We start from the raw sequence: 26,563 nt of genomic DNA, 5'->3' as shown, positions 1-26,563 counted from the left end.
GTCTGCCTTAAGGTGGGCAAAGGATCCTTACCAAACACTTGGACCCGAATCTGATCATATTCTACATTTAGCCCAGCAAGAAAATCATATATGCGCTCATTCTCAATCAATTTTTGAAACTTAACTGCATCAGCCGGACATGAAGCCTGAAAGTCCTGATAGAAATTCAACTCTTGCCATAGACCACTCAGTTCCGCATAATACTGCGCAACAGTCAACTCACCTTGTTTCATTCCATGAACCTTGTTCCTAAGCTCATAAACTTGTACATCATTCCCAACTTGAGAAAAAATCTGAGAAACAGCACTCCAAATGGTAGCGGCACTGTCCAATAGTAAATACCCACGAGCAATATGAGGTTGCATAGAATTGATGAGCCATGACATAACGAGAGAGTTCTCCGACTTCCACTAGCTGTAGGTAGAACTAGTACTTTCTGACTTTTTTCTATCTCCAGTGATGTACCCCTGCAGTCCTCTAGCCTGAATGAACAATAGACAAGATCTAGACCATACCAAATAATTAGTTCCATCCAACTTTACAGGACTAATTTGTAAAGAGGGACTATCACCAACAAATCCAGCCTTTGTTTCAGAGGCTTTCTTCTTTTCATTAGTCATTTTTCAATTAAAGAAATAAGTACTGAGACAGAAAGTGAAAAACTGGGCAACGGAAAGTACTCAAAAAAATAAATGTGGAAACACGTTGGTCAAAGGAGCGCCGGACAGGGAAGGTCGTGGGCAAGAGGCGCGGTTGGAGAAATCACCGAAAAAAAGGGTGTATGCACCGGGGTGTGAAGAATGACGCGAGACTTCTGGAGGCGTGTGAGCTCACGCGCTTCACCAGAAGGCAGCGAGACTCCGGGCGTAGGCTGATCGGCTGGTGTCCTTCCTCCTCAAGTGGGTGGTGACAATCACCTCCCTTCCTAGAACGACGTAGAAGCTTGACCCAAAAAAAAAATTTACCCAGAACTATACTGTTCACGCCAATAAATTTTGACACTGCTCTGATACTATGTAGAAAATAGAGAATTTGAAAATTTTTCTTTTATATTTCTTCATATTAAAATGATTTACAAACATTCTAATTTATATACAAAGGCTAGGACTAACTAGGAAACTAATTATAGCCAATAAATACAATAATTTCTAATTATATTTTAATTTACAGCTAATTTACACTGATTAAGGGATTTACACTAATTGAGGGATTCTAACACTTTTGTACCATAGCTTTTCCTTGTATGATTTCCTCATGTTTATTCTATTCCAAGTCATAAGAGAAATCAACAGTTGTGGTACTTATATCACCCGGGCAGTGAAGTTTCAATTTTTGAAATTGAATAGAAGATGCAAAGATTCAAAATGATATGATGAAAGAAATAACAGTATACGCGCGCACACACACAAACACATACTCAATGTGGGTGTCAAACTCGGAAAGGCTCCTAATTGTCATGAGAAAACTTCAAAAGCAGATGAAAATGTCTTACATCAACAATAGGAGTACCCCCATTTTTGACAATTGCAAGTTTTCTTTGGAATGAGTTTCCATGCATCTGCATCAAAATGAAAACATTAAAATCTACTATAGAGATCTATAAGTATGACTGCTTTACCATAATTATAGTTTAACTTACAGCAGATTTTGCAGAGTCCCATTCAAAGAAACGTGTGAAGAAAGGTGGCTCACTCCCTTCCATAACAATATATATCGGAGCTTCACAAGATAACTTTTCCAACAGAAAATCATTTTCAAGAAATTTCTGTTGAAAGTGAGAAAAAAGAAATCAATACAGATGGCAATATGTATAGTAAATTATTTTAAAACTAGTATCTACACTAATCTAGGGGCCTAGCCAAGTCAAATTTCATCGAGGTGTAAGAATCAAATAACAAAATTAGTTGAGCGGCATCCCACTTCAAACAACCATCAGGCTGAAAACAAATAGTAATGCATTACTTCAAATCAAGCTTTAACAATAAAAACCAAAGTACTGTTTGTGGCAGCGGCGCCATGCCAGGATCTAGCAAAAACATACCTCTCCAATAGTTAAAGCATTCATTTTGCTCTTGGTGTCAACCTGTTGCCCCACCCAGACAAAGATCTCAGAGTGACAATCAAAGATGAATATGTCTTCAGTCATTAAATCATCCTGGGTAAAGTTGTATATCTCAGCCACCTGCAATAACAAACTAAAGTTACAGCCATGGAGCAAAACTTTTAATATAGTTTTTTCACATTAAGTACACAATAAAATTCAAAATACTAGAAGCCATCTGAATGACTACTGCTTCCAGAATCCATGAACACATGAATGCATATAAAAGTGGCCAAATTTTTTGAAAACAACTACAGGTTGAAAACAAGCACAAGTGCATAACTTAAGAATATATCAGGATATTATTATGAAGAAATGATAAACCAGAAAGCGTACACACCTTCAGATTTCCTGCAGATCAGCATGCATTTAGGAAGTCATTAAGACCAAGAAAAAGAAAGGATTAGGAATCAGATCTTTACAATGTAAACAAGACAAAAACAGAACTAGAAGACAATGGAATGAATCTGCCAGCAGAAAAGGCAATTTCCCTACCCTTTGAGAATGTGGAAGAGAAAAGGTGAGGATCCCTTTCAGCTTCCCTTCCAATTTTTTGGCTGGGATATTCAGTTTTCCCTCCTAAAAGATCCCAAAATTGCTCAGATTCTGAACCTTCCTTTTGTGGCTTGGACTGTACATTTGGCTGCGAAACATTTGGGAGCATACGAGAAGTAATTAATGAGAGATTATACCAGAAATAAATTGAGCTCAAAAGGAGCCTACTTTTGCACAAGACATCAAATTTGAAAAAATTCAAGGATTTGATTACTCATAGAAGTAGCACAGTTGAGTTGATCAGCAAGACAACAAAGTGTGAAGCCTTCTGCCCTAAGATATCATTTTACAATAATTTATTCTGGCCTTTTGTTTGTCACTCCTAGGCTTACGTTGCTTCAAACTATCCCAGAAAAAGCACAATTACTTGAATTTATGAAATCAATGCTCTCCAATTAAATGAAGAGATTATTGTTTCTAATAAAGCTAAAAATTAACATAATACCTCCAAACCCTAAAATGCTACATAGTTTTTAATGAATTATGAAGTGGCTTAAAATTATGTTAAATACATTTATACCGTACTAGTTATTATTATATGAGTGTTGCACATCCTTCTGTATGATTTATTAGCTTGAGGATGTATTTTTGTGTAAGAGTTAATACATTAATTATAAATAATAAGGCAATGATAGAACTGTAATTTTTGTTTCTAAATGAATTTTCTTCTAGAATAGACCTTAAATGACAACTGATGTAAATGAAATATAGATGATAGTAGATTCGTATTATATTTAATGTAAATCAATGCTTTGATATTCCCCTTATTTTGGTTTTTGATTCACAAGTTTATCGATTAGATGATATTGAATATCGATGCAGAAGTGGTTTCAAACATGTAAATGAAATATAGAAGATAGTATGTTGATAAAATATTGAATATAAACCAATGCTTTGATATTTCCTTTTTTTGGTCTTTGTTTCCTTAAATTTATATATTAGATTATATTGAATATTGATGTAGAATTGGTCTCAAACAGAGCTGAATGGCAAAAAATAGTCCACATGACTGACCCTAACTAGTTTGGTATAACACCCCAACCCAACTAACTCAAATAACTCTCAGGCCCTAAACTATTTGGCCCAAAAAGGTATCCTAAGTTCTTTAGTAGTTAGAGCTAAGGGTCATATAAACCCTTTAAACCTACTATTCGCACACGATATGGGATTCCTATCCCACCGCTTGTGAGTGAGACGTTGCATTTGGGATTATGGATTAGTTATTGTTGTATTGCTTTTTTTTTCTTCATACATTGCAAAATAATAATAATAATAATAATAATAATAATAATAATAATAATAATAATTGATTACACACTTATGAAAAAATATTAGTGCACATGGCTCACGTAAACTAAAACTTTTTAGTACCATATCTAATGTGTCATGCACAAGGCCAAACCTTTTTGCAACATTTAAGTTTATCAATGTTATGTCAAATATTTTGTTTCTATCTATTATTCTTTCAGCAAAAATAGATATTCCATTGTCAAGTTTCATGTTTAAAGTTATTTGAGAGGTATCAAGTTCCATGTTTTTTGAACTTCATATATAAAATTTATAAATAGTTATTTTAAATAAAAATAAAAGCAATGATTTTAAACAGCTAGCTGTAAATATAATAACAAATCATGAATTTAAAGGATAGATTCACATGCAATTTCATATTGTTGAGGATGAGTTCCACTAAACTTTGCTTCTTGTTAGTATACACAACACTTTATTCTACACAAACTTTCAATCTTTGCAAGCCAATAGTCAATGGTAATTCAATGATATGTAATAGGTTTTCAATTTGCAAATAAAAATAAAATTCCATATAGAATTAGGAGTTTATATTATGAGTAAGATTGGTTTAAGTTTTCATATATAATTAGGATTTACATTTTGGGTTAGTAATTATTAATTAGTTCTTTTAACTTTGTGCTTTTTTGTTTATTCAAACGGTTGCCCACCCAATGTACTATTAATTATAGTATAGATATAAATATAATCAGAAGTAAAAAATCACCTTTCACCATCTCTCTCTCTCTTTGTAAAGATACATTAGTAAGCCAAGATGAGAACTCTCTGTCTCTCTCTCTCTCTCTCTCTCTCTCTCTCTCTCTCATGCATACACACACATTTAAACCACATGAATAATGACACAGGCATCAGCAAGGCTTCACCAGGATTATCCCCAATGCAACCTTAGTTGTTTTTCTTTTTCTTGGAAGAAGTGGAACCCAAATTAAAACTAAGATCTATAATTCAATCCTATATTCCACTAGATACAAAATGTTTCTATATCAAAATAAATTTTGCAACTTCCAAATTAATATAAATCCAAGAAGCACTATTAATTGCAAGGCCTATTCAACCTTCCAGAATAAACTTATAATCATATATACTAAATTAATGCTCTGACATGGGAACCAGAATAGCCAACTCTTTTAAATGCATCTATTGGCTGCTCCCAGCTTGCATTACAAATATTTTACTACACAAATAACTCAAGAAATCTATATATCTTAAATCATACTGGTTAAAAAAAATCGTTAAGAAGATTCATCAAACCTTTATCAGATCCAACTGCCTTTCCACAAGTTCCTGGTCATCTGAGGTTGTAAGGTTTCCAGACCATGTAAAAATGAAGGAGTCATTGTGCAATATGTAACAGTAAGAGGAATTCAGAGATGATGCAACCTGATTGAAGTTCAATTAAAAAAGAAATAAATAAACATCATCTTATATATAAAACAGTAGAGCTTCTGGTGGAAGTACAATAAGTGCATTTAAAAAAGAACCAACATGTAGCTCGAGATCACACTCTAAATTGCATGCAGGACTGCTAGAATGTGGCAGACCACAGACTGCAAACCACATCAAGCATCACTTTGGGAAGATGCCTTATCATCCTCAAATTATCCCCTTCTTGCCTTTCAGCATTATTCTTTCAGGAAAATAAATAACTAAGTAAATAAATATATGGCAATCCTAAAAGAGTCAAATACTTGGCATAGTTATTAAAGGCGCGCCTCAAGCTCAAGACTTACCAGACTCGAGAGTTAAAAGTTTAAAAATCCCCAAGAGAAGAAAACAAAGAATAAGACTCATCACAAGTAAATAAAAATACCAAAAATAATCTCAAAAGATTTTTTTTTAAAAGAGAAAAATTATCACCATAAACCAACCTATTTTAATTAAATTAGATAAACAAATTTAATAGTATAATATATAAAAATTATCTACGGATGTTATTTTGTTATAGTTTTATATATTGAAAGCTTAATTCATTATTATGATACTATGTAATAATTAAAATATCATGAAATAGGTAACATATATGTCATGTTACTCATAATTTTTAGTTAAGGGACAAATTATCACCCAGTTGGTTGGAGAGATAATTATCTCCCATTTATCTATTTTTTTATTATTTTTAGATAGAATTTTGAAATTATTTGCACGATAATTATCTCTTATAACCAATTTGTTAGAGGGACAATTATCTCCCATTATATATTTATCATCTCCCATTGACCTAGAAGCATTACATATTTCCGAGGATTTAATCCAAAATCGTTTAGAGTGAAAAACGAGAATCCATATAGCCGACCCCAAATTTTTGGACTAAAAGCTTAGTTGAGTTGAGTATATAATTATCATCTCCCATTATATATTTATTTTAATAGATTTTTTTGTTGAATTTGAATAGGTTTTAAGATAATTTTATTTTCACTATAAATACCCACCAAAAACACCTAAAAAGAAAGAACGAAGGGAAATTAACCCATAATTTGGTGGAGCACTATAGAGAGATTCTAAATCAATTATAAGGCTTTCTTTTGTGCATTTAGAGCCACAATCAGCTGTCCATCCTTCTACCAAAATTACCTTAAATGATATTTAGTTTTAGATTCATTTTAAGTGTCTAATTGACCAAAATCACATCTACTTTGATATTGGATATATTCTCATCATTTGTAAGTATTCTTAAGTGCTGTAAGGGACCTCTAATCCAAGAATTGAAGACCAATTATAAGATAAATCTGATTGAATAAATCTTGCTTTCTTTATGCATTAAAACATGATGCTATGAGTCAATTCTATAACCTTAGGTAAATTATTTTTCTTTTTCTTTTTCTTTTATTTTTTTAAGTATTCATTTTTTTCTAAATTGTTTGTTAGGATGTTAACTTTAATGCCATATTTTTATATTTGCAATAGTCTTAGTATTTTTCTGTGCATAAATTTAATTTGGTTAACAGATCAGCTTTCGCATGTGTATTACATATAACATGTTACTTTTATTTGGTTTATTGAACTGAACATGTATTGCAGAATTTCTTTAACATGACATGTTAGGTATAACATTATTGAATTTCATGAATTTTTATTAAAATTTACTATTTTTAGAAATTAATATATAATTATTGGCCCAATCATTTTTTTTAGTGTCATTTTTTATTTTTTGTCTCATTATACATTAACCCATATATATTTGTGCTCGGTTTATTTCCCTATTTTGTAATATTAAATGTTAATTGGATTCTTGTAAGATTTAAATATTTTTATAGAGTTTTGAGTATTTTTTTAGATGAGAACACAAAATCATAGCTCATACATTATGATTCCCATTTTTTCCTTATATTTTATTGCATTTTTTTTTTCTTATTTTGGTTTCATACTAACTTCGTTTTTTTTGTTGTACATGAGTTTGATACTTGTCTTTTTAGTACACTAGAAGGTCGAATGAGAGCAATCGCGATTGAAGCCTCCAAAATTGAAATCAAAGATTTCAAATATGTTTCATTAACTTTTTGGTCTTAAATTTAGGTGGCGGTGGTGTTGTTGTTGTTGTCGTTTTTTTTTTTTTTTTTTTTTTTTTTTTTACTTTGCTTTACTTTAATCCTTTGTTATTTTGAGCATGAAAGTATTAAAACAAGGCATGAATTGATAGAAAGAAATCTCAAAAGGAACTAAAACAAGTAGAAGTAGACCAAATGTGGTCAAAAGAAAATTGGTGTGGAGCTTGAAGGCATAAACTGAAAGTTAGTAAAAGATGCTGCATAAGAATCAAGATTTATTCTTTCTTTTTGGTTTATTTTTATTATTTCTTTTCTTTAGTTTAATTTTTATCTTTGAATGTAAATTATTTAGTAATTAGGATTATATGAATTTAGGTTAACTTGGCAAGTTAAAGTCTGGTTCATGGTAGAAATCTATAGTTTTTTAACTTAAGAGACTTTTGCATATTTAGGGTCTGCTTATCTCAAATCATAATTTATTTAGTAATTTTAATATAGGTAAATATGGGATAAACTAGAATTCAGGTTTTTTTGCAAAAATGTCTCTTTCTTATATGTAATTGAATCTTGGCATGGAATTTATTTAGAAATATGTTTAATAGGGTCATAAAGGCAACTATGGTACATTAATTACATTTAGAAATTTGGCATATTATGAATTACTTGTTCATATATGTGGTTCATTTGCTTAAATTAATTGTATGTAACTTTAGACTTAGATAAATGTATGACTAAGGAACTAAATAAAAGAAACAATAAGACAGACTTTAGAAATCATTAGTAGAGGATGGCCCTTGTCCTATGGTAAGTCTAGGTTGAGAGACTGTCTAACACCTCCCTTCTCTTGTACCCACTATTCAAAATCCGGCCATTGGGCTCATGGTAAAAGAAAGGTAGTGGACCTCTGCATGGAGTAAGTTGCCACCCACATCCTTTCTAATACATTTGTCTTGGTTATTATCCAGGTGGTAACTCCTTTTCTCTGCCTTTATGGTGTTAATATCCAATCATCGTGGTAATATTATAGGAAAATGATGCTAAACCAGCTAAAAAGTGCAGTGCCAATTGAGACCCTACAACAAGTTTCAGCCTTTTTTTCCAATTCGCCAACACGTAAAGTGTTTCCCGATAACCTTTTCCGTCTAATCCTGTTTCCAACGGTCTCCCGAGGAAGTTGTGCCTCTGCACAGCTTGTTACCTCACTTGGTTTGCACCCTTAATCCCTATACCTCTTTTCACCGCTACTGTTTGCAGCCGCAAATATTTTTCTCTTCTACTACTGTGGTTTTATGTTGCTGCTGCTGTTTTTTTTTTTTTTTTTTTTTTTTGGCTTGAGTGTAAATATGGCTAATAGAAAAAAAGGCATATCTAACATTAGGAGCTTTTCACAAATCTTAAGACATTTGTTGTCATAGCTTGAAACTCAGTCTACCTCTATCATGGTCGCCTCCACCAACTTAGTCAAATCAAGTTATGCTTTTCTTTGTCAATCTTGATAAATCTTGCTAGGTTATAGATTCTGGAATAAACAAAAATATGACAGCTTCTTCAAATAAATTCTCTATATGCTTAAGAAAAGAAAAAAGTCCGTATAGCAAACGATTCTTTAACCACAATTTCTGGTTAGATTCTATCACATGCACTCCCAATATAAGTCTCAATTTAGTTCTTCAAGTTCCAAACTTACCTATTAGTCTTTTATCTATCAGTTCCATTATCCAAGCCCTTAATTGCAAAATTAATTTTTTTTTCCTACTCATCGCATATTTCAAGATTTAAGAACAAGAAAAACAACTGGCAATGGTAGATTGCGAAATGATCTATATCTGTTAGATGATGGGCGTGGTCCCTCAAATCCTGGAGCAAACCACGCTTTATTAGGAAAGCCAATGATTGCTAATAAAAAGATTATCCAGTGGCATAAGAGATCAAGATATTCATCTTTTTTTGCTTTAAAAGGTTATATCCTAATTTGTTTTAAGAACTGCAACCCAAATTTACTAGTTTGTGATGCTTGTAAATTTATTAAACACACAAGATAATCGTATCCCTCAATAAATAATAAAACTTCAGTTTCTTTTATGATTATTCATTCTGATATATATGGATCTACTCAAACAATTTCTTTATCTGGGTATAGATGGTTTACCACTTCTATTGACTATTGCACTAGGATGACATGAGTTTATTTGATGAAAGCAAAAAAATGAAGTGTTTTCTACCTTTAAGTAATTTCATAAAATAATTTACGCATAGTTTGATGCTAAGGTTAAAATCCTAAGAACTGATAATGGCATAGTACATCAAATGATATAGTACATCAAACTAGTTGTGTCAATACTAGTGAACAAAAGGTGTCTGAAAAAAAGGAGGCAAAAGGCCTATTTAGGCCCTTAAAGTTATGCCAAATAGTCACTTAAGTTCTTAAAGTGTTTTGGGGGCCCATTTAAGCCCTTAAATTTTTAAAAAATGTCAAATAAGTTTTTCAAATTTTTAAAAATAAAATTAACAAGTCCTTGGGGACAAATAAGCCCTTTAATTATGACAAAAAAAAAAAAAAAAAACTGAATTATAATTTCCCTCTAATATAAATCTAGCCAATGCCATGCACAAAAATTTTCTAGTGCATGGGATCCTCATCAGTAAGCCTGCACATCTGATTTGCAACATTTTGGTGGATATCTGCTACATCATGTAGCAGATTGATAAATTATTTTTTATCAAATAGTTCAAGAAGTTTTTCTACAAAAACCATGATGAAGATCAATGATGAATCCATAGATATACTTTCTGAATCATTTGGTAAAAAATAACTTATCAATCTGCTCCAAGATACAGCAGACACTTACCGGGATGTTGCAAATTAAATACGCAGGATCGTTGTTGAGGACTCTGTGCACTAGAAGATTTTCGTGCATGACCTTAGCTAGATTTATATAAAAAACAAATTATAGTTTAACCATTTTTTATCTATTTTTAAAAGTTAAAAGGCTTATTCATCCCCAAAATAGTAAAAGGACTTATTTGATCTATTTTTAAAATTTGAAAACCTTAATTGATCTTTTTTAAAATTTACAGGGCTTGTTTGAACCCCAAAAATCTTTAAGGACTTATATGACTATTAGCTCATACTTTAAGGGCCAAAATAGGCATTTTGCCAAGAAAAAATAGTTCAATCTCTTATGTTTACTGTGAATCTTCCTACACCTTATTGGTAGGATGTAGTTCTTGCTGCAATATACCTTATCAATAGAATGCTTCTGAGAACATAGAACTTTAAGAGCCCTTTGGAGGTTTTACAAGGTCATAACTCTTATACCATTCCTTCAAAGACATTTAGATGTGTTTGTTTTGTCCACAAAACAAATGTTGAGAAGTTAAAAACCTAAAGCTCTTAAATTAGTGTTTGTTGGTCACTATGGTACTCAAAAGGATTACGAATGGTATCATCCTCCTATTAGTTAATATTTTGTCAGTATGAATGTTACCTTTAGAAAATCTTCAGGGGAAGCACAAGGAGGAAAAGGAAGATGTATTTTTTCCTAACCAAACTATTAGACTTAGTAATGAGCTATCTAACTAGGATCAACCTCCTCCTCAAAGCCTAGGGAGATTAAATAGATTAGATTTGAAAATCTATATGCGTTGAAATAAGACAGATACAGCCACTGAGACTAATACACCTAATCAACCAGTATCCCTAAACTCAATTCATTAAGAATGTGGTGAGTCTCTTTTACTTCCTGATGATCTTAATCATATTTCTAAGTTTGATTCTATTATTGATGATCTTGATGTTCCTATTGCTCTCAGAAAAGAAATCAAGGCTCGTAGTAAGCATCCCATTTCTAATTTTATTTCCTATGACTCCTTGCCTCCTTCCTATAGAGCATTTGTCTAATCTGTTTCTTTTGTTTCTATCCCATAAGGTTTGAAGGGCTGAAGGAAGTATGTCTTAATCCAAAATGGTAGGAAACTACGGTAGAGAGATAAGAGCTTTGGCAAAAAATGAGACATGGGATCTTATTTCTCTTCCATCAGGAAAGAAACCAGTGGGAAGCAACTGGGTATTCATTATAAAGCATAAAGTAGATGGTGTTATACACCACAGAAATATGTAAACTACAAAAAAAAATAAAGTAAAAATATAAAACATTAATATTAACGTGATTCACCCTTTCCACATAGGGCTACGTTTACGAGCACGCCATCTTTCACTATCATCAATAAAATATTCATCCATTATAAGTTTAAAACTACACTACCCATTAACCTAATTACACCCAAGAGAACCCTCACAAAAACTGTTTATAGTAAATACATTAGTCCTCTCAATCTCCTCTACACATAACCCAACATATTTATTATTTTAACTACTACTACAAGATAACAAAAGGTGTCTTCAACTATAATAGACAGTCCCTTCCTCTTGGACTATGCCCTTCTCTGTCTTAGACTGAAGCTTCTCTCCCTCTCTATGGCATTACAATGGGCAACAGCCCCTCATTAATGGGCAAAGACAAATCCTCAGCAATTGACAAAATCCTTCTCTACAATGGGCGACAGCCCCATTCCATGAGCTGAAAGCCACTATTCATGGGCAAAGCCACTCTCCATGGACAAAGCCAAATAACCTTTCCACCATTTTCTTATTTATAATGTTAATTCCCTCAATCCTAATCTGATTAGGAGTCTCACTCAATTTATGAACGACAGTAAAATAAGAGTTTCTACTCTTTATAAAAAATATTCTTTCATCCTATTGAAGAATATTTCTTTCACTCAAATTAGGAAAAGTTTTTTTCCCAAATCTTACTGGGATTTTGAATCACAAATCTAACAAATGGCTTGATTGAGATACAAAGCCAAATTGGTAGCAAAAGGGTTTCACACAGACATATAAAGTGGATTGTTAGGAGACCTTTGCTCTTATTTCAAAAATGAACATCATCAGAATTTTACTATCTTGTGCAGTAAATCTTGAAATTTATAGCAATTTGATGTCAAAAATGTTTTTTTAAATGGAAACTTAGAGGAATAATATATATCAAAATACCTCTAAGGTTTGATGTTTGATGATGAGAAATCTAAAGAGAAGGTTTGGAAATTAGAAAGAGCTTTGCATGGTCTAAAGTAGTCTCTTAAGGCATGGTTTGACAGATTCAGCATAGCTATGATCTTCTTTGAGTTCCATCAAAGTAATGCTGATCACACTTTGTTCATAAAACATTGTAGAGATAAGACCACATTACTTATTGTTTATTTGGATGATATAATTGTGATAGGAGATGATAATGAAGAGATTGTCATATTAAAGGAATGCCTAACACAGGAATTTGAAATTAAAGACTTAGGGAAACTGAAGTACTTTATTGGAATATAGATCGCTAGATCAGATAAAGGGATCTTTATTTTTCAAAGAAAATATATTGTGAATCTTCTAGAAGAAATAGATATGCTTGGTTGTAAACTAACAGAGCATCCTATTGAAACAAATCATATATTGCAAGCTAGAGTTGGAGAGTCAGAGATATAAAAGGTTAGTTGGCATATTGATTTACCTTTCACACATTAAACTAGACATATACAGTAAGTTTAGTAAGCCGATCTATGCATGACCTTCATAAACCTCATTTAGATGCTTTTTTCGCATTTTGAGATATCAAAAAAATCTGCCCTAGAAAAGAACTCATTTTCTCAAAACATGGACATCTTCAGATAAAAACCTTTACAGATGCAAATTGAGTTGTATCTCTTGATGATAAGAGGTCAACAATAGGTTATTATACTTTTGTTAGTGGTAAACTAGTCAATTGGAGAAGGAAGAAACAAAATATAACTGCCAGATCCAGTGCAAATGTTGAATATAGAGCAATGGCTCAAGGTGTATGTGAATAGTTGTGATTACGGAAATTAATGAAAGAAATGAAACTATCAGAAACAAATGGCTTATACTTGTTTGGTGATAACAAAGCTACTATTAGTGTTGTTCATAATCCAGTACAGCCTGATCGGATCAAGCATATAAAGATTGACAGACACTTCATAAAGGAGAAAATTGTTGAGCGTCTCTCATATGGCTTCTAAAGATCAGTTGGCCAATCTTTTCACTAAGGGATTAAGCAACAAAATGTTTCATTCTCCAGTTTACAAGTTGGGCATGTGTAATATACATGAACCAACTTGAAGGGAGTGTTGGAATCCCATTTCCCACATTACAGGAATTATATTTTTTTTCCTTTTTCTGTTATTTCCCTTTACTGTATATCCTCTTGCCTATTTCTATTAGTTTCCTATTGTTTTAGGATTCCTTGTAAATTATGATTCTTATGTATCTTGTACATAAATAGGCAGCTTATACAACATCTAAATTAAACAAAAATATAGAGATTTTTCTCTCTCAAATACCTATTTCTACAGGGTTATTTCAAATATTATGTTAATGAGGGGAATAGAATCTGAGAATGTATGGGGTGGAAAATATTGTACAAATAGGATAACATTGTAACTAATTGGGACAACCAAGAATTCAATAATACAAGAATTACTTCTCTCTCTATAATTTTCTCTTTCTCTCTACTCCTCATCCCTATTTCTTCTATTCTCTCATCTCCTTTCTTCTACTTCTCATCCATATTTCTTCCATTCTCTCATCTACTTTCTTGTTATTTTCTGAGGTAGAACCCTAAATCAAGGCTTCTGTAACAAATTGGTATAAGAGATCTTTGATCAGTGGGCAACAACTAGAATGCTTCATCAATGGCAGATCAGTGATAGTCTACCAAATACCATGCTTCTATCTATTATTATCTTCTTATCTTCCTCTCTTCTTTTCCTTCCTTTCCTCTCTCTAATCCGACTCTATTCTTATATCTCTTCCTTAATTCTTTTTAATTTCTTCTCAACATCTTCTATTCTAGATCAGTAGCCCTGGAATTAGTGTTTCTTCTTCTCCTTCTTCTTCTTCTTCTTCTTCCCTCTTTCTCTATTTCTTCTTCTTTCATATCTGAGATTTCTTTTCCTTCTTTCTCAGAAATTTCTCCCCTTCCTTTCCCTTCTGTTTCTTGCTTTATTTCTTCTTCTCGACAGAACCCTATTCTTTTTCTTCATCCTTTCTTCTTGAAATTCCAAGAATTACTTGAAACAAAATCTCTTTTTCCTTTAATTTTTCTATTTCTCATCCTCTTTCTATCTCTTCTTCTTCTTCTTCTTCAGATTTCTTTAGTTTCTCTTTGTTCCTCTTCCTAATTCTTCTTTCTTGATCTGTTAGGGTTCCAAATTTAGATAAGTACTCTAGCATTTCCCTTTCCCTTAATTCTTACCATTTCTAGCTCCAAAACTCCATTTTAGGTTCTAAAAATAATTCCTCAATTAAAACCCTGCTCTTGAAAATCCTAACTCTTACTAACCTTTCTTTCCTTGTTCCTATACTTTAGGATTATGGATGAGCAATCTTGGGAACAACAATTAAGGGATTTGGAACAAGGCATTTGTGAAATTGTTGATAGGGCATTTAAAAGATGTGAGGAAAGGTTGGATAAAATATGGAGAAGTGGGAGATATCGTTTCAAGAGAAAATGGAGAAATTTGAAATAGAGGAGCAAATGCCCATCAATGATGTGGACATAGCAGAAGAGGGCCACAATGTAGAAAAGTTTGATGTGCAAATATCAAACTTAGATGAGGAACAAGTGGAAATTCATGCTTTACTTGCTACTAATGAAGAAAATTCAGAAGTGGCTTGCAGTCAAGAGGTGAATGTTAAAGCTCATATCTTTAACTTGAAGTTGGAATCAGTGAGTCATGATGTTCTAGAAAAGCAATCCATTATGATTTTCAGTGGTGATAAGGCAGATGGGATGTCGTATGAGCTGGTGAATTCAAAAGAACAACAAGGAGATATTGTTTCAATTCCTGAGGAGGTGCCAAAAACTAACCAAGGTTTACTCATTTTTGGGCATTACTTTTGCTACATATGGTCCTTTCCAAACACATGGCATAACCTGGATGACTAAGTGATAATTAAGGTTGATGAAGAGGTTGATTTTGAATTTCATTGCTATTATTTGGAATGGGTTTCCTATGAGATTGTTCTTCTCAAAGAGGATGAGTACGAGAAACGGCAAAGAAACAAAATGAAATTAAAATTCTATCATTGGAGGGAGAATGTACAATGGCTAATTACAAGAAAGTATGTGCAAAACATTCCAGTACATCAACAATCCAATTGGAAAGGCAATCTAGTTTAGATAAAATGCTTCCTACCAATTGAATCCTAGCATTCAAGTGCAGTTACACAGCATTCAAGATGCTTAAATAAAAAGATTTTTTTTTTTATTCACGGAACCTTTTCATTCATGAGGACAAGAATGATCTTAAGAAGTGGGGAATGTTATGATAATAAGGGGAATAGAATCTGTGAGAATGTATGGGAGGAAAATATTGTATAAATAGAGTAGCATTGTAACTAATTGGGGCAGCCAAGAATTCAATAATACAATAATTACTTCTCTCTCTATAATTTTCTCCTTTTCTCTACTCCTCATTCCTATTTCTTCTATTCTCTCATCTCCTTTCTTCCACTTCTCATTCCTATTTCTTTCATTCTCTCATCTACTTGTTATTTTCTAAGGCAGAACCCCAAATCAGGGCTTCTGTAACATAGTTATCAATTAACTTTGAGATAACCCAAAATACATAAACTTGACTTAAGGCTCAATTCAACTCAACTCAACTAAGCCATTATCCCAAAAATTTAGAGTCGGCTATATGGATTCTCTTTCTCCACTCTAAACGATTTTGGATTAAATCATCGAAAATGTGTAATACTTCTAGGTCATATTGTACTACTCTATTCCAAGTCAGTTTAGGTCTACCCCTTCTTTTCTTTTTATCCTCTACCCTAATGTGCTCTACTTATCTAACTGGAGCCTCCGTATGTCTACGCTTCACATAATCGAACCACCTCAATCTCCCTTCTCTCAACTTATCCTCAATTGGTACCACTCCTACCTTTTCTCTAATACTCTCATTACGGACTTTATCTAGTCTAGTATAGTCACTCATCCACCTTAACATTCTCATCTCCGCAACTCTTATCTTAGACACATATGACTCCTTCAGTGCCTAACACTCACTACCATAAAACATGACCGGTCGCATGGTTGTAAGGTAAAATTTTCCTTTCAACTTATTGGGAATCTTGTGATCACATAAAACTCCCGTGGCACGTCTCCACTTCAACCATCCGGCTTTAATCCTATGACTAACATCCTCCTCACATCCCCCATCTACTTGAAGGACTGAGCCGAGATATTTAAAGTAATTGCTTTGGGATAGTATCACTCCATCCAAACTAACTCCTTCCCTATCACCAGTTTGGCCTTCACTGAACTTGCAATGCACGTATTCTGTCTTCGTTCTACTTAACTTAAAGCCCCTTGACTCTAGAGTACTTCTCCAAAGCTCTAGCTTTCTATTAACTCCTTGTGTCTCATCTATCAGAACTATATCATCCGCAAACATCATGCACTAATGGATACTTTCTTGTATATGTTTCGTTAATTCATCTAAAACTAATGTAAAAAGGTAAGGGCTTACAGCTGAAATTTCGTTAATTCATCTAAAACTAATGTAAAAAGGTAAGGGCTTACAGCTGAACCTTCGTGTAATCCAACTGAGATTGGAAAATCTTGTGTCCCCTCCCACTGTGCGTACAATAGTAGTTGCTCCTTCATATATGTCTTTCAACACTTGTATGTACCTAATAGATACCCCATTTTATTCTAACACTCTTCATAAGACATCTCTTGGAACACTATCATAAGTCTTCTCCAAATCGATAAAAATCATGTGTAAATCTTTCCTCGCATCTCTATATTTCTCCATCAAGCTTCTAATGAGAAAAATCGCTTCCATAGTTGAACGACCAGGCATGATGTCAAATTGATTAGGAGAGATAGAAGCATCATGACGTAGTCGATGTTCCACAACTCTCTCCCACAACTTCATAGTATGGCTCATGAGTTTAATTCCCCTATAGTTTGAGCAACTCTGTATATCTCCCTATTTTTAAAAATAGGTATTAAAATACTCCTCCATTCATCAAGCATTTTCTTTGAATTTAGAATCTTATTAAATAATTTAATTAACCATGCCACTCCCATATCTCCCAAACACTTCCACACTTCAATTAGTATTCCATTACGTCCACAGGCTTTACCCACTTTCACTCTCTTAAGTGCTTCCTTTACTTCTAAAGATCTAATTCTTCTAATATAATTCATATTCTTTTCTATTGCTCTGTAGTCTATATTCACGCTATTACCATTTTGACTATTATTAAAGAGATCATCAAAATAATTTCTCCATCTTTCTTTAATGTCCTCATCTTTCACCAACACTTTTCCTTCTTTATCCTTAATGCAACCAACTTGATTGAGATCTTGACATTTCTTTTCTCTTCTCCTTACTAATATATAAATATCTTTCTCCCCTTCTTTAGATCCAAGTTTCTCATATAATTTTTCAAAGGCCTGCGCTCTTGCTTGACTAACTACATTTTTTCCTTCTTTCTTTGCTATCTTGTACTGTTCATATGCCTCATTATTATCACACTTAGGTAATTTCTTATACCATTCTCTCTTTCTCTTCACTACCTTTTGTACTTCCTCATTCCACCACCATCTCTCTTTTGAGGGTGGTTCATGTCCTCTAGACTCTCCAAGTACTTTTCTAGCTACTTCTCTAATCTTTAATGCCATCTGTATCCGCATATCATTGGCCTCCATATCTAGCTTCCATGCTTCGGACTCGAGAAGCTCATTTTTGAACTTCACTTGCTTTACTCCTTTAAACTCCCACCACTTTGTTCGAGCTACACTATTTCTTCTAACCTTACTTGAATTGTTCCTAAACTTAACAACCAAGACCACTAACCAATGATGACTTGTTAAAGCCTCTCCCGGAATGACCTTACAATCCTTGCATAGAGCTCTATTTATCTTCCTGGTTAAGAAGAAGTCAATTTGACTTCTATGTTGCTCACTTTTGAAAGTCACTAAATGTAATTCTCTTTTTATAAAGTAGGTATTTGCTAGTATTAGGTCATATGCCATAGAATGCTTTCTCTCTCCTCATTTCGATTGTCAAATCCAAAATCTCCATGAACATTCTCATAACATTGTCTATCACTTCCTACATGTCCATTCAAATCTCCACCGATGAAAACATTCTCTTCATTCGGTATGCTTTGCTTTAGATCATCCATATCTTCCCAAAATCTTTGTTTATTCTCACTATCTAGTTTGATTAGTGGGGCATAAGCACTAACTACATTTATTGTTTCTCCTTCTAGTACTAGCTTTACTAGTATAATTCTATCTCCTACTCTTTTCACAGCTATTACGGCATCTTTCAACGTCTCGTCTATGATTATGCCCACACCGTTCCTATTTCTCTCCTTTCCGATAAACCACAGTTTGTATCCTAAATTACCCACTTTCTTACTTTTCTCTCCTATCCATTTTGTCTCCTGAATGCAAGCAATATTCACCCTTCTCCTTTCCAAGGTATCCACAAACTCCATTAATTTTCCTATAAGTGATCTAATATTCCAAATACCAACCCTGATTCTCCTCCTATCATGTTCCTTCCTAATTGATCTCCTTTTATGATATCTTCTATTATTCTCTATGTCTATCTAGTGTTCTATTCTACCATCTGTTCTACTATCTATCCTATGGACTAACTTATTTACTCACAACCGTCCATGATGTGGGAATCCTTGCTCATTTAACACCACACCCGGACGTCGGCATGGCACGTTGCTTGATATATAGCCTTGAGATTTTCAAATTCAACAATCAATGGTCAGTTGACTAATCCCAATATAGGTTTGACAATAGTCAATTGTTACAAATAGTCAACAATTAATGACAAATTTTTTAGGAAATGAATATTTCTCGACACCTTAAAATTGCCTTTTATGAGAAAGGAAATTTCATAAGGAAAATCACTTGGATTTTTACAGTTGCAAGCCATTACTTTCCAAAAGAATCTTGTCACCATTATTATGCTCCAATGTCAATTAACTATCATGAGTATTTTTCTTGATTAAAATCATTATATTTCTTGTACATGATACTTGTTAAGAATTGCAAAACATTTATGAGTTGCTAGAAGTGTTGGTGAGCTATAATTGGATCAACTAGATCAACTCAATTAGAACTAAATCTCAACTCAGTTATAAGGACCTATATCTTTAGAAAAATCTACAGCCACTAAATCATCTCTCACTACTTCCCCAACATTATTTGCCTTCATTTTCTTATCTCTTATAACTTCAATGCATGGATTTAAATCGTGGCTATAGTTGCATTGCAGAATGTAACATGACAATAATGGCCTATCGCTATGCAATTTTTTTTTGGGGAGAAAAATTTGCAATGTTCATGAAATGCATAGATATGTAAAGAAACAAGTAAAACTAAGATATACAACTAAATAATAAGCATAAATACATCAAACAAAGTTAATAAATTCATCATTCTTAAGCATCATTAGCATTAATCATTTTAAAATAAAAATAACTATTTAGTTAGTAAAGAACTAACTTTATTACCACCAAAAACAAAAACAAATAACTCACCCTTTGCAAGATATGGATGCAAATTGCTCTCCTTCACTTCAAATAAACATTGATGATCTTAGCTTAAAAAGTAAAAGATTTGTAAAAGGACAAAAAATTTAAGATGCAAAGTTAAGAAAATTTGAGACATAGAAGTTTAACCCTTGGAAACCAGAAATAAAACAATGAAATGAGTTGTTGCCTCTATCTGGACCAAAAAAAATAAAATAAAATAAAAAATAAGGCCCCATGAGTAATGGACGTTTACCATTATTTAACGATAAATAACGACTGTTATCGTTAAGTAACGTGTAATAGCTGTTATAGATGCCAATAATGGGATAGTGGCATCGGGGAATGCTTCAATGTGCCCAACTTTTTGTACAGGTGAATTTTTTGGTCCACGATGCAAATGCACAAATCACCTCAAACACACCACACACCCACCCCCCCCCCCCCCCCCTCCTTAACTTTTCCTCAAAAAGAGTTAACTTCCAGCTTCCTACAAATGTATATATTCTTATCCTATCCATCCTTATATTTTGTATATCCATCGTAAAGGCCTTATTTCCGCTACACTAATCTTGTGAACATGTTTCCATTACCACATAAAGTTGGCCGAATTGCAATTTTATAGAACTTTCCCTTCAACTTTGAAAGTATTTTGTGATCATATAGGACCTTTATCACATTTCTCCACTTCACACCGTCGTACTGTAATTCTTTGATTGCCATCCTCCTCACTTCCCCCTCTCTTCATATAATGATGTGCCACATAGTGACATGACACACGAGGGCCCGTTGACCAAGTCCAAGAGTAAGCTCATCACTTTGCTTGGTTGTATTCAGAATTAAAAAAGTTTGGCTGCACTTTGCAAGTCCATGGGGCATGTGTGTTAGGGCATGTTAAAATGTTTGGACTTAAGTTAAAATAAAGATAATGGGCTGAGTATGAAAAAAAACAAACAAGCCCATGTGTGTGTAAGAGGCCCCCATTTGCTGTTTAGAATTGATCAAGTCAAAGAAATCAAAAGGAGATTGAAATATCTTTCAAATAAGGAAGGAAATAAGTTTGAAAAGTCACCAAATCTCCTCAAATTCGTGGATCACTATATGGGCAGATTTATGAAGTATTTTTCTCAAATATTCATCATTATTCCTTGTTTAGAAGACTATTCAAACTTCCTATTTAGTAACCTTGCTATCTTTCCTTTATAGTGCTTGTAATCAGCCTATATAAAGGCCAACTCTTATAAGCTCAAAGCATTCTGAATTTTAATCACAATAGCAGGTGCTACTACTTCTTTCTTATCAAACATTATTTGTTTGTAGCGAAATTTTAACTTATCACAAGAGTTCCTTGTGTGGCGTATTTATTGAGATTGTATTTTTTGCGGCAAGATTACTCTTATTAAAGTTTACATTTCATAGTTATCCTCTTATTTTTGTCCTTTATTACTGTTGCATCTTAAATCATAAAATACCAAAAAGAAATCCTTTCTTTTTTCTGTTGAAGTTGATTTAGGCGTTATATTGCTTAATTTGGCTTATTCTTGTTCCTTGATTCATTCCAGCAGAATTTTTTATCTTTCATAACTAATCAATTTCATTCTCTCTTTCACAAGGCATATCAGTTTGGTATCAAAGCCTTAGTTAAGCAGCACTTTGAAGCCTTTGGAGTGCGAACACATGAGATAGTGAACCAACCTGTCCTTTAACCTAGTGAAACACTTAGTGAGTTTGATTGTAGTAGCAACATGTCTGATGAAGGAGAGGTGCCTCCACTAATTCCAAGAGGTCTCACATTGGATCAAGCACATATGCTGAGACCTAGAAGACAGCAGAATGCAATGCAAGAGCTAATTGCTCAGATCACACAAGCTTTGGCAAGACTAGTTGCACCCCAGCAACAGAGGGTGCAATGGTCCTAGGCAACAAGGGTGTGGTGATGATGATGATGATGAAGAACCTGGAGTTGAAGAAGGTGCTTATGACCAGCACCTTCCTAGGCGTCCACATGGGCAAAGAGACAACATCAAAATGAAGATCCCAACCTTTCGAGGTACCAACTCACCTGAAGAGTACCTAGAATGGGTACAAAGAGATGACAAAATCTTTGACTACCAAGGGTATAGTGAAGCAAAAAAGTGCAAATTTGCTGCCATTGAGTTTGTTGATTATGCAAACTTATGGTGGGAGAACATAGAGGCTCAAAGGCGTAGGGATGGGCTTGATGATGTACAAACTTGGCGTGAGATGAAAAGAATCATGGAAAAGCGATTTGTACCTGAATATTACAAACAGGAGTTGCATATCAAACTCCAAAGTTTGTGCCAAGGTAGAATGTGTGAGGAAAACTATGTTAAAGAATTTGAGATGTTGATGTTGAGATATGATGTAGGGGAATCACAAGAACAAACCATTGTCCGTTTTCTTGGTGGTTTGAATTATGAAATTGCTAATACTGTTGAATTGCAACCATATGTGTTTTTGCAGGATGTGATCAAACTTGCCATTAAGGTTGAATGGCAAAGAAAGAAGGGTGGATACAAGGGCCCTACTACCAAAACATTCACAAAACCTTCTAACACTAGCACTCCTCTTATTAGTGATAAAGGTGGCGTGAAGAAGCATGACAAAGGGGAGAGCTTTAGCAAAGCACCAATTGGCGTGAGCAAGGGCAAGGAGAAGGAAATAGATCTAGCCCCTCCTAAAAGAAGAAGAGACATAAAATGCTTCAAGTGACTTGGTCATGGACACATTGCTTCAGAATTTCCCAACAAGAGAGTAATGGTGTTGAGGAAAGCCCAATGAGAGCTAGAGAGTGAAGATGAGACTTGCGAAGAGGAAAAGAATCATGAAACATATGATGATGAGGAAGTAAAGTATGCTGATGTTAGGGAGATATTAGTGGTTAAAAGAACCTTAAGTGCACATGCAACAAAAGGGGAAGAGCAAAGAGATAAAATCTTCCATGCTAGATGCACTATTCTCAATAAGGTATGTAATGTCATTATTGATGGTAGTCGCTGTACTAATGTTGTTTCTACTACCTTAGTTGAGAAACTTAATCGGCCCACCTTAGTGCATCCTTATCCTTATAAATTGCAATGGCTAAATGATGATAGTGATGTTAAGGTGACTAAGCAAGTAGTTGTTCCTTTCTCCATAAGCAAGTATAAAGATGAAGTTATGTGTGACATTGTGCCTATGAATGCTAGTCATTTTGTTGTTAGGGAGGCCATGGCAATTTGATAGAAGGGCTATGCATGATGGTTTTAAAAATACTTATTCTTTATTAAAAATGGGAAAAGAATTGTATTAGCCCCTCTTAGTCCCCAACAAATACATCAAGAGCAGCTGATTAGCAACAAAGAAAAGGAGAGTCTGTTCCACAACAAGGGGGATGTTTTGAAGGCTATCACTAACCACAATTTTATTTTTGTGCTTATTGTTAAAGAATTGCTGGAATCTAACCACATTGAAGTTCCTCCCATGGTGGCCAAACCATTGGAAGAATTTGGAGATGTTTTTCCTAAAGAGATGCCAGAGGGACTACCTCCCCTTTGTGGCATTAAGCATTAGATTGATTTAATTCCTGGAGCAGCATTACCAAATAGACCAGCCTACAAAAGCAATCTGGAAGAGGCTAAGGAGTTGCACAAGCAAGCCATGTAGCTATCGAAAAGGGTCTAAGTTCGTGAATCCATAAGCCCATATTCTGTTCCAGCTTTGTTAGTGCCTAAAAATGACGGTTCCGTGCGCATGTATATTGATAGTAGGGCCATCAACAAAATCATTGTAAAGTATTGCTATCTCATTCCTAGACTTGATGATATGCTTGATGAATTAGACAGTGTTGTTGTCTTTTCAAAAGTTGATTTGAAGAGCGGTTACTATCAGATTCGAATGGAGGGAGATGAATGAAAAACAGCCTTTAAAACAAAGTTTGGGTTGAATGAGTGGATGGTCATGCCTTTTGGCCTTTCCAATGCTCCTAACATTTTTATGAGACTAATGAACCATGTACTTCCCCACTTCATTGGCAAATTTGTGGTTGTTTATTTTTATAATATTCTGATTTATAGCAAGAGTTTTGATCATCTCAAGCATCTAAGGGCTATTTTTGAAATTTTACGCCAAGAAAAGTTGCATGCGAACATCAAAAAGTGCACTTTTTGCCACGATCAAGTCATATTCCTTGACTTTGTGGTATCCAAACAGGACGTGAAGGTGAATAAAGAGAAAATGCAAGCAATACAAGAATGGCCAGTACCAACTACCATCTCGGAGGTGAGAAGCTTTCATGGCCTAGCCTCTTTCTATAGAAGGTTTGTAAAGAATTTCAGCACCATTATGGCCCCCATAACCGAATGCTTAAAGAAGGAAGGGAAATTTAATTGGAGTAAAGCTGCCCAAAGGAGCTTTGAACTCATCAAAGCCAAACAGACATCGACTCCAATACTTGCATTGCCGGATTTTTCAAAAACCTTTGAGGAAGAATGCGATGCTTCCAACAAGGGAATCGGGGCTGTTCTAATGCAAGAAGGATGTCCCATAGCTTATTTCAGTGAAAAGTTGAATGGAGCTAGTTTGAACTACTCAACCTATGACAGAGTTTTACACTCTTGTTCGTGCATTGGAGACTTAGCAACACTAACTCTTGCCAAGAGAGTTTGTTATCCACACAGACCATAAGTCCTTGAAGCACCTAAAAGGACAAAGTAAGCTGAACAAGCGGCATGCAAATGGGTAGAGTTTCTTGAATCATTCCCATATGTGATCAAGTATAAGAAGGAACACTCCAATATTGTGGCCAATGCATTATCTAGGAGGTATGCCTTAATCTCTTTGCTAAATACTAAGCTGTTGGGATTTGAATTAATGATTGAGCAATATAAGTCAGATAATGACTTTTCTTCTATCTATGATTCTTGCAAAAAGAAAGCCTTTCAGGGATTCTAGCAACATGATGGCTACCTCTTTAATATGGGAAAGTTGTGTATTCCCAACTATTTTATCAGAGAATTGTTGGTAAGGGAGGCACATGGAGGTGGTCTTGCTGGCCATTTTGGTGAAAAGAACACTTTGAAAGCCTTAAAGGAGCATTTCTATTGGCCAAGTATGATGAAAGATGTGCACAAGGTAGTGGAGAAATGTGTGGCGTGCAAAAGGGCTTTGCAAGGAGATGGCGCAAGGGCTGTGTATGCCTCTTCCAGTTCCTATTACCCTTGGGAATATGTGAGCATGGATTTTATGCTTGGCTTGCCAAGAACTCAAAAGAGCAAAGATTTCATATTAGTTGTTATCGACCGATTTTTTAAGATGGCTCATTTTGTTCCTTGCCATAAAACTGACAATGCTTCTCTTGTTGGTAACCTTTTCTTTAAAGAAATTGTTACGTTGCATGGCATTCCAAGCAGCATTGTTTCAGTTCGTGATGCCAAGTTCCTAAGCTATTTTTGGAAGACTTTATGAAAGAAGCTTGGAACTCGCCTCCTCTTTAGCACTGCCCGTCATCCTCAAACAGATGGGCAAACGGAGGTGGTAAACAGAACTCTATCTATCTTGCTAAGAACTGTCATGAAAAAGAATTCGACGAGTTGGGATGAATGCTTGGCTTATGTTGAATTCACCTATAACCGAAGTGTGCACAATTCAACTTAGGGGTGTGCAGTTTTCAGTGTAAACCAAAAAAACGAACCGAACCGAACCGAACCGAGTCATTTCGGTTCAATTGGTTCGGTTTTTTAGTTCTGTAGATTTGATTCAGTTTGAAATTTTTAATATATTCGGTTTGGTTCGATTTTTTATCCTTAGGTAATCGGTTCGGTTCGATTTACATTTTTAAGTGATTCGATTTTTCAGTTTTTTGTATTCGGTTCGGTTCAAAACCGAACCAACTGAATATTCTCCCCTAGTTCAACTAAGCACTCCAATTACTAAGTTGTGCTTTCTAAGACCTCTACACCATGTAGGCTCACTCCAATCACTTCCCCTTCCATTGAAAGCATATACTAGTTTTAGTTATACTTGACTTAAAACCCTTGCAAGCATCTGTAAAGAATATAACTCAGCTACTATGTTTAAAAGATCAAACTTGGGGCATAACGTAATCTAATCCCTCTTTTGGTTATCCCAAGTGAGCCAACAAATAAAGTGCATGTCTTTTATAAGAACTATTCAGCCATAATGTGAGTGCATCATGCATGATCCAAGGGGAACCATCTGTAAGAGTGAATTTTAAAGTAGTTACAGGTAGTAGATTGTGCGTTATAGACCAGTAATGGTTCACTTTCTGCTTACAATTAACAAAATTTCATGGGTTAATTTTGGTAAACTTAAGGTGGAAAATGATGACCAAATGCATGTTTTCGTATCAGATATGGTATAGATAAATCATAACATTAAGATTATCTAACAAACTTAACAAGAAGGGAACTAAATATTTTGTTAAGGACAAGACAGGTCCAACATGTCCAATCTATC

At 34.2% G+C, this 26,563-nt stretch overlaps 1 protein-coding gene across 3 annotated transcripts in view; it reads right to left on the bottom strand.

The window, feature by feature from the left end:
• Positions 1-26,563, bottom strand: part of LOC110654290 (villin-4) — a 52,780-nt gene that overhangs the window by 10,771 nt on the left and 15,446 nt on the right. For all 3 annotated transcript variants that reach the window (XM_058131966.1, XM_058131965.1, XM_058131967.1), the window contains exons 15-20: positions 5,213-5,341; positions 2,597-2,744; positions 2,442-2,452; positions 2,042-2,182; positions 1,640-1,765; positions 1,493-1,558 (exon numbers count right to left, since the gene is read on the bottom strand). In XM_058131966.1, coding sequence (XP_057987949.1) covers positions 1,493-1,558; positions 1,640-1,765; positions 2,042-2,182; positions 2,442-2,452; positions 2,597-2,744; positions 5,213-5,341 — 621 coding nt within the window. The remainder of the gene's footprint in view (positions 1-1,492; positions 1,559-1,639; positions 1,766-2,041; positions 2,183-2,441; positions 2,453-2,596; positions 2,745-5,212; positions 5,342-26,563) is intronic.

This window comes from Hevea brasiliensis, chromosome 13 (assembly GCF_030052815.1).
Source record: "Hevea brasiliensis isolate MT/VB/25A 57/8 chromosome 13, ASM3005281v1, whole genome shotgun sequence".
Lineage (NCBI taxonomy): Eukaryota > Viridiplantae > Streptophyta > Magnoliopsida > Malpighiales > Euphorbiaceae > Hevea > Hevea brasiliensis.
Note: the sequence above shows the minus strand (reverse complement) of the source record. Positions and strands in the feature narration are given on the sequence as shown.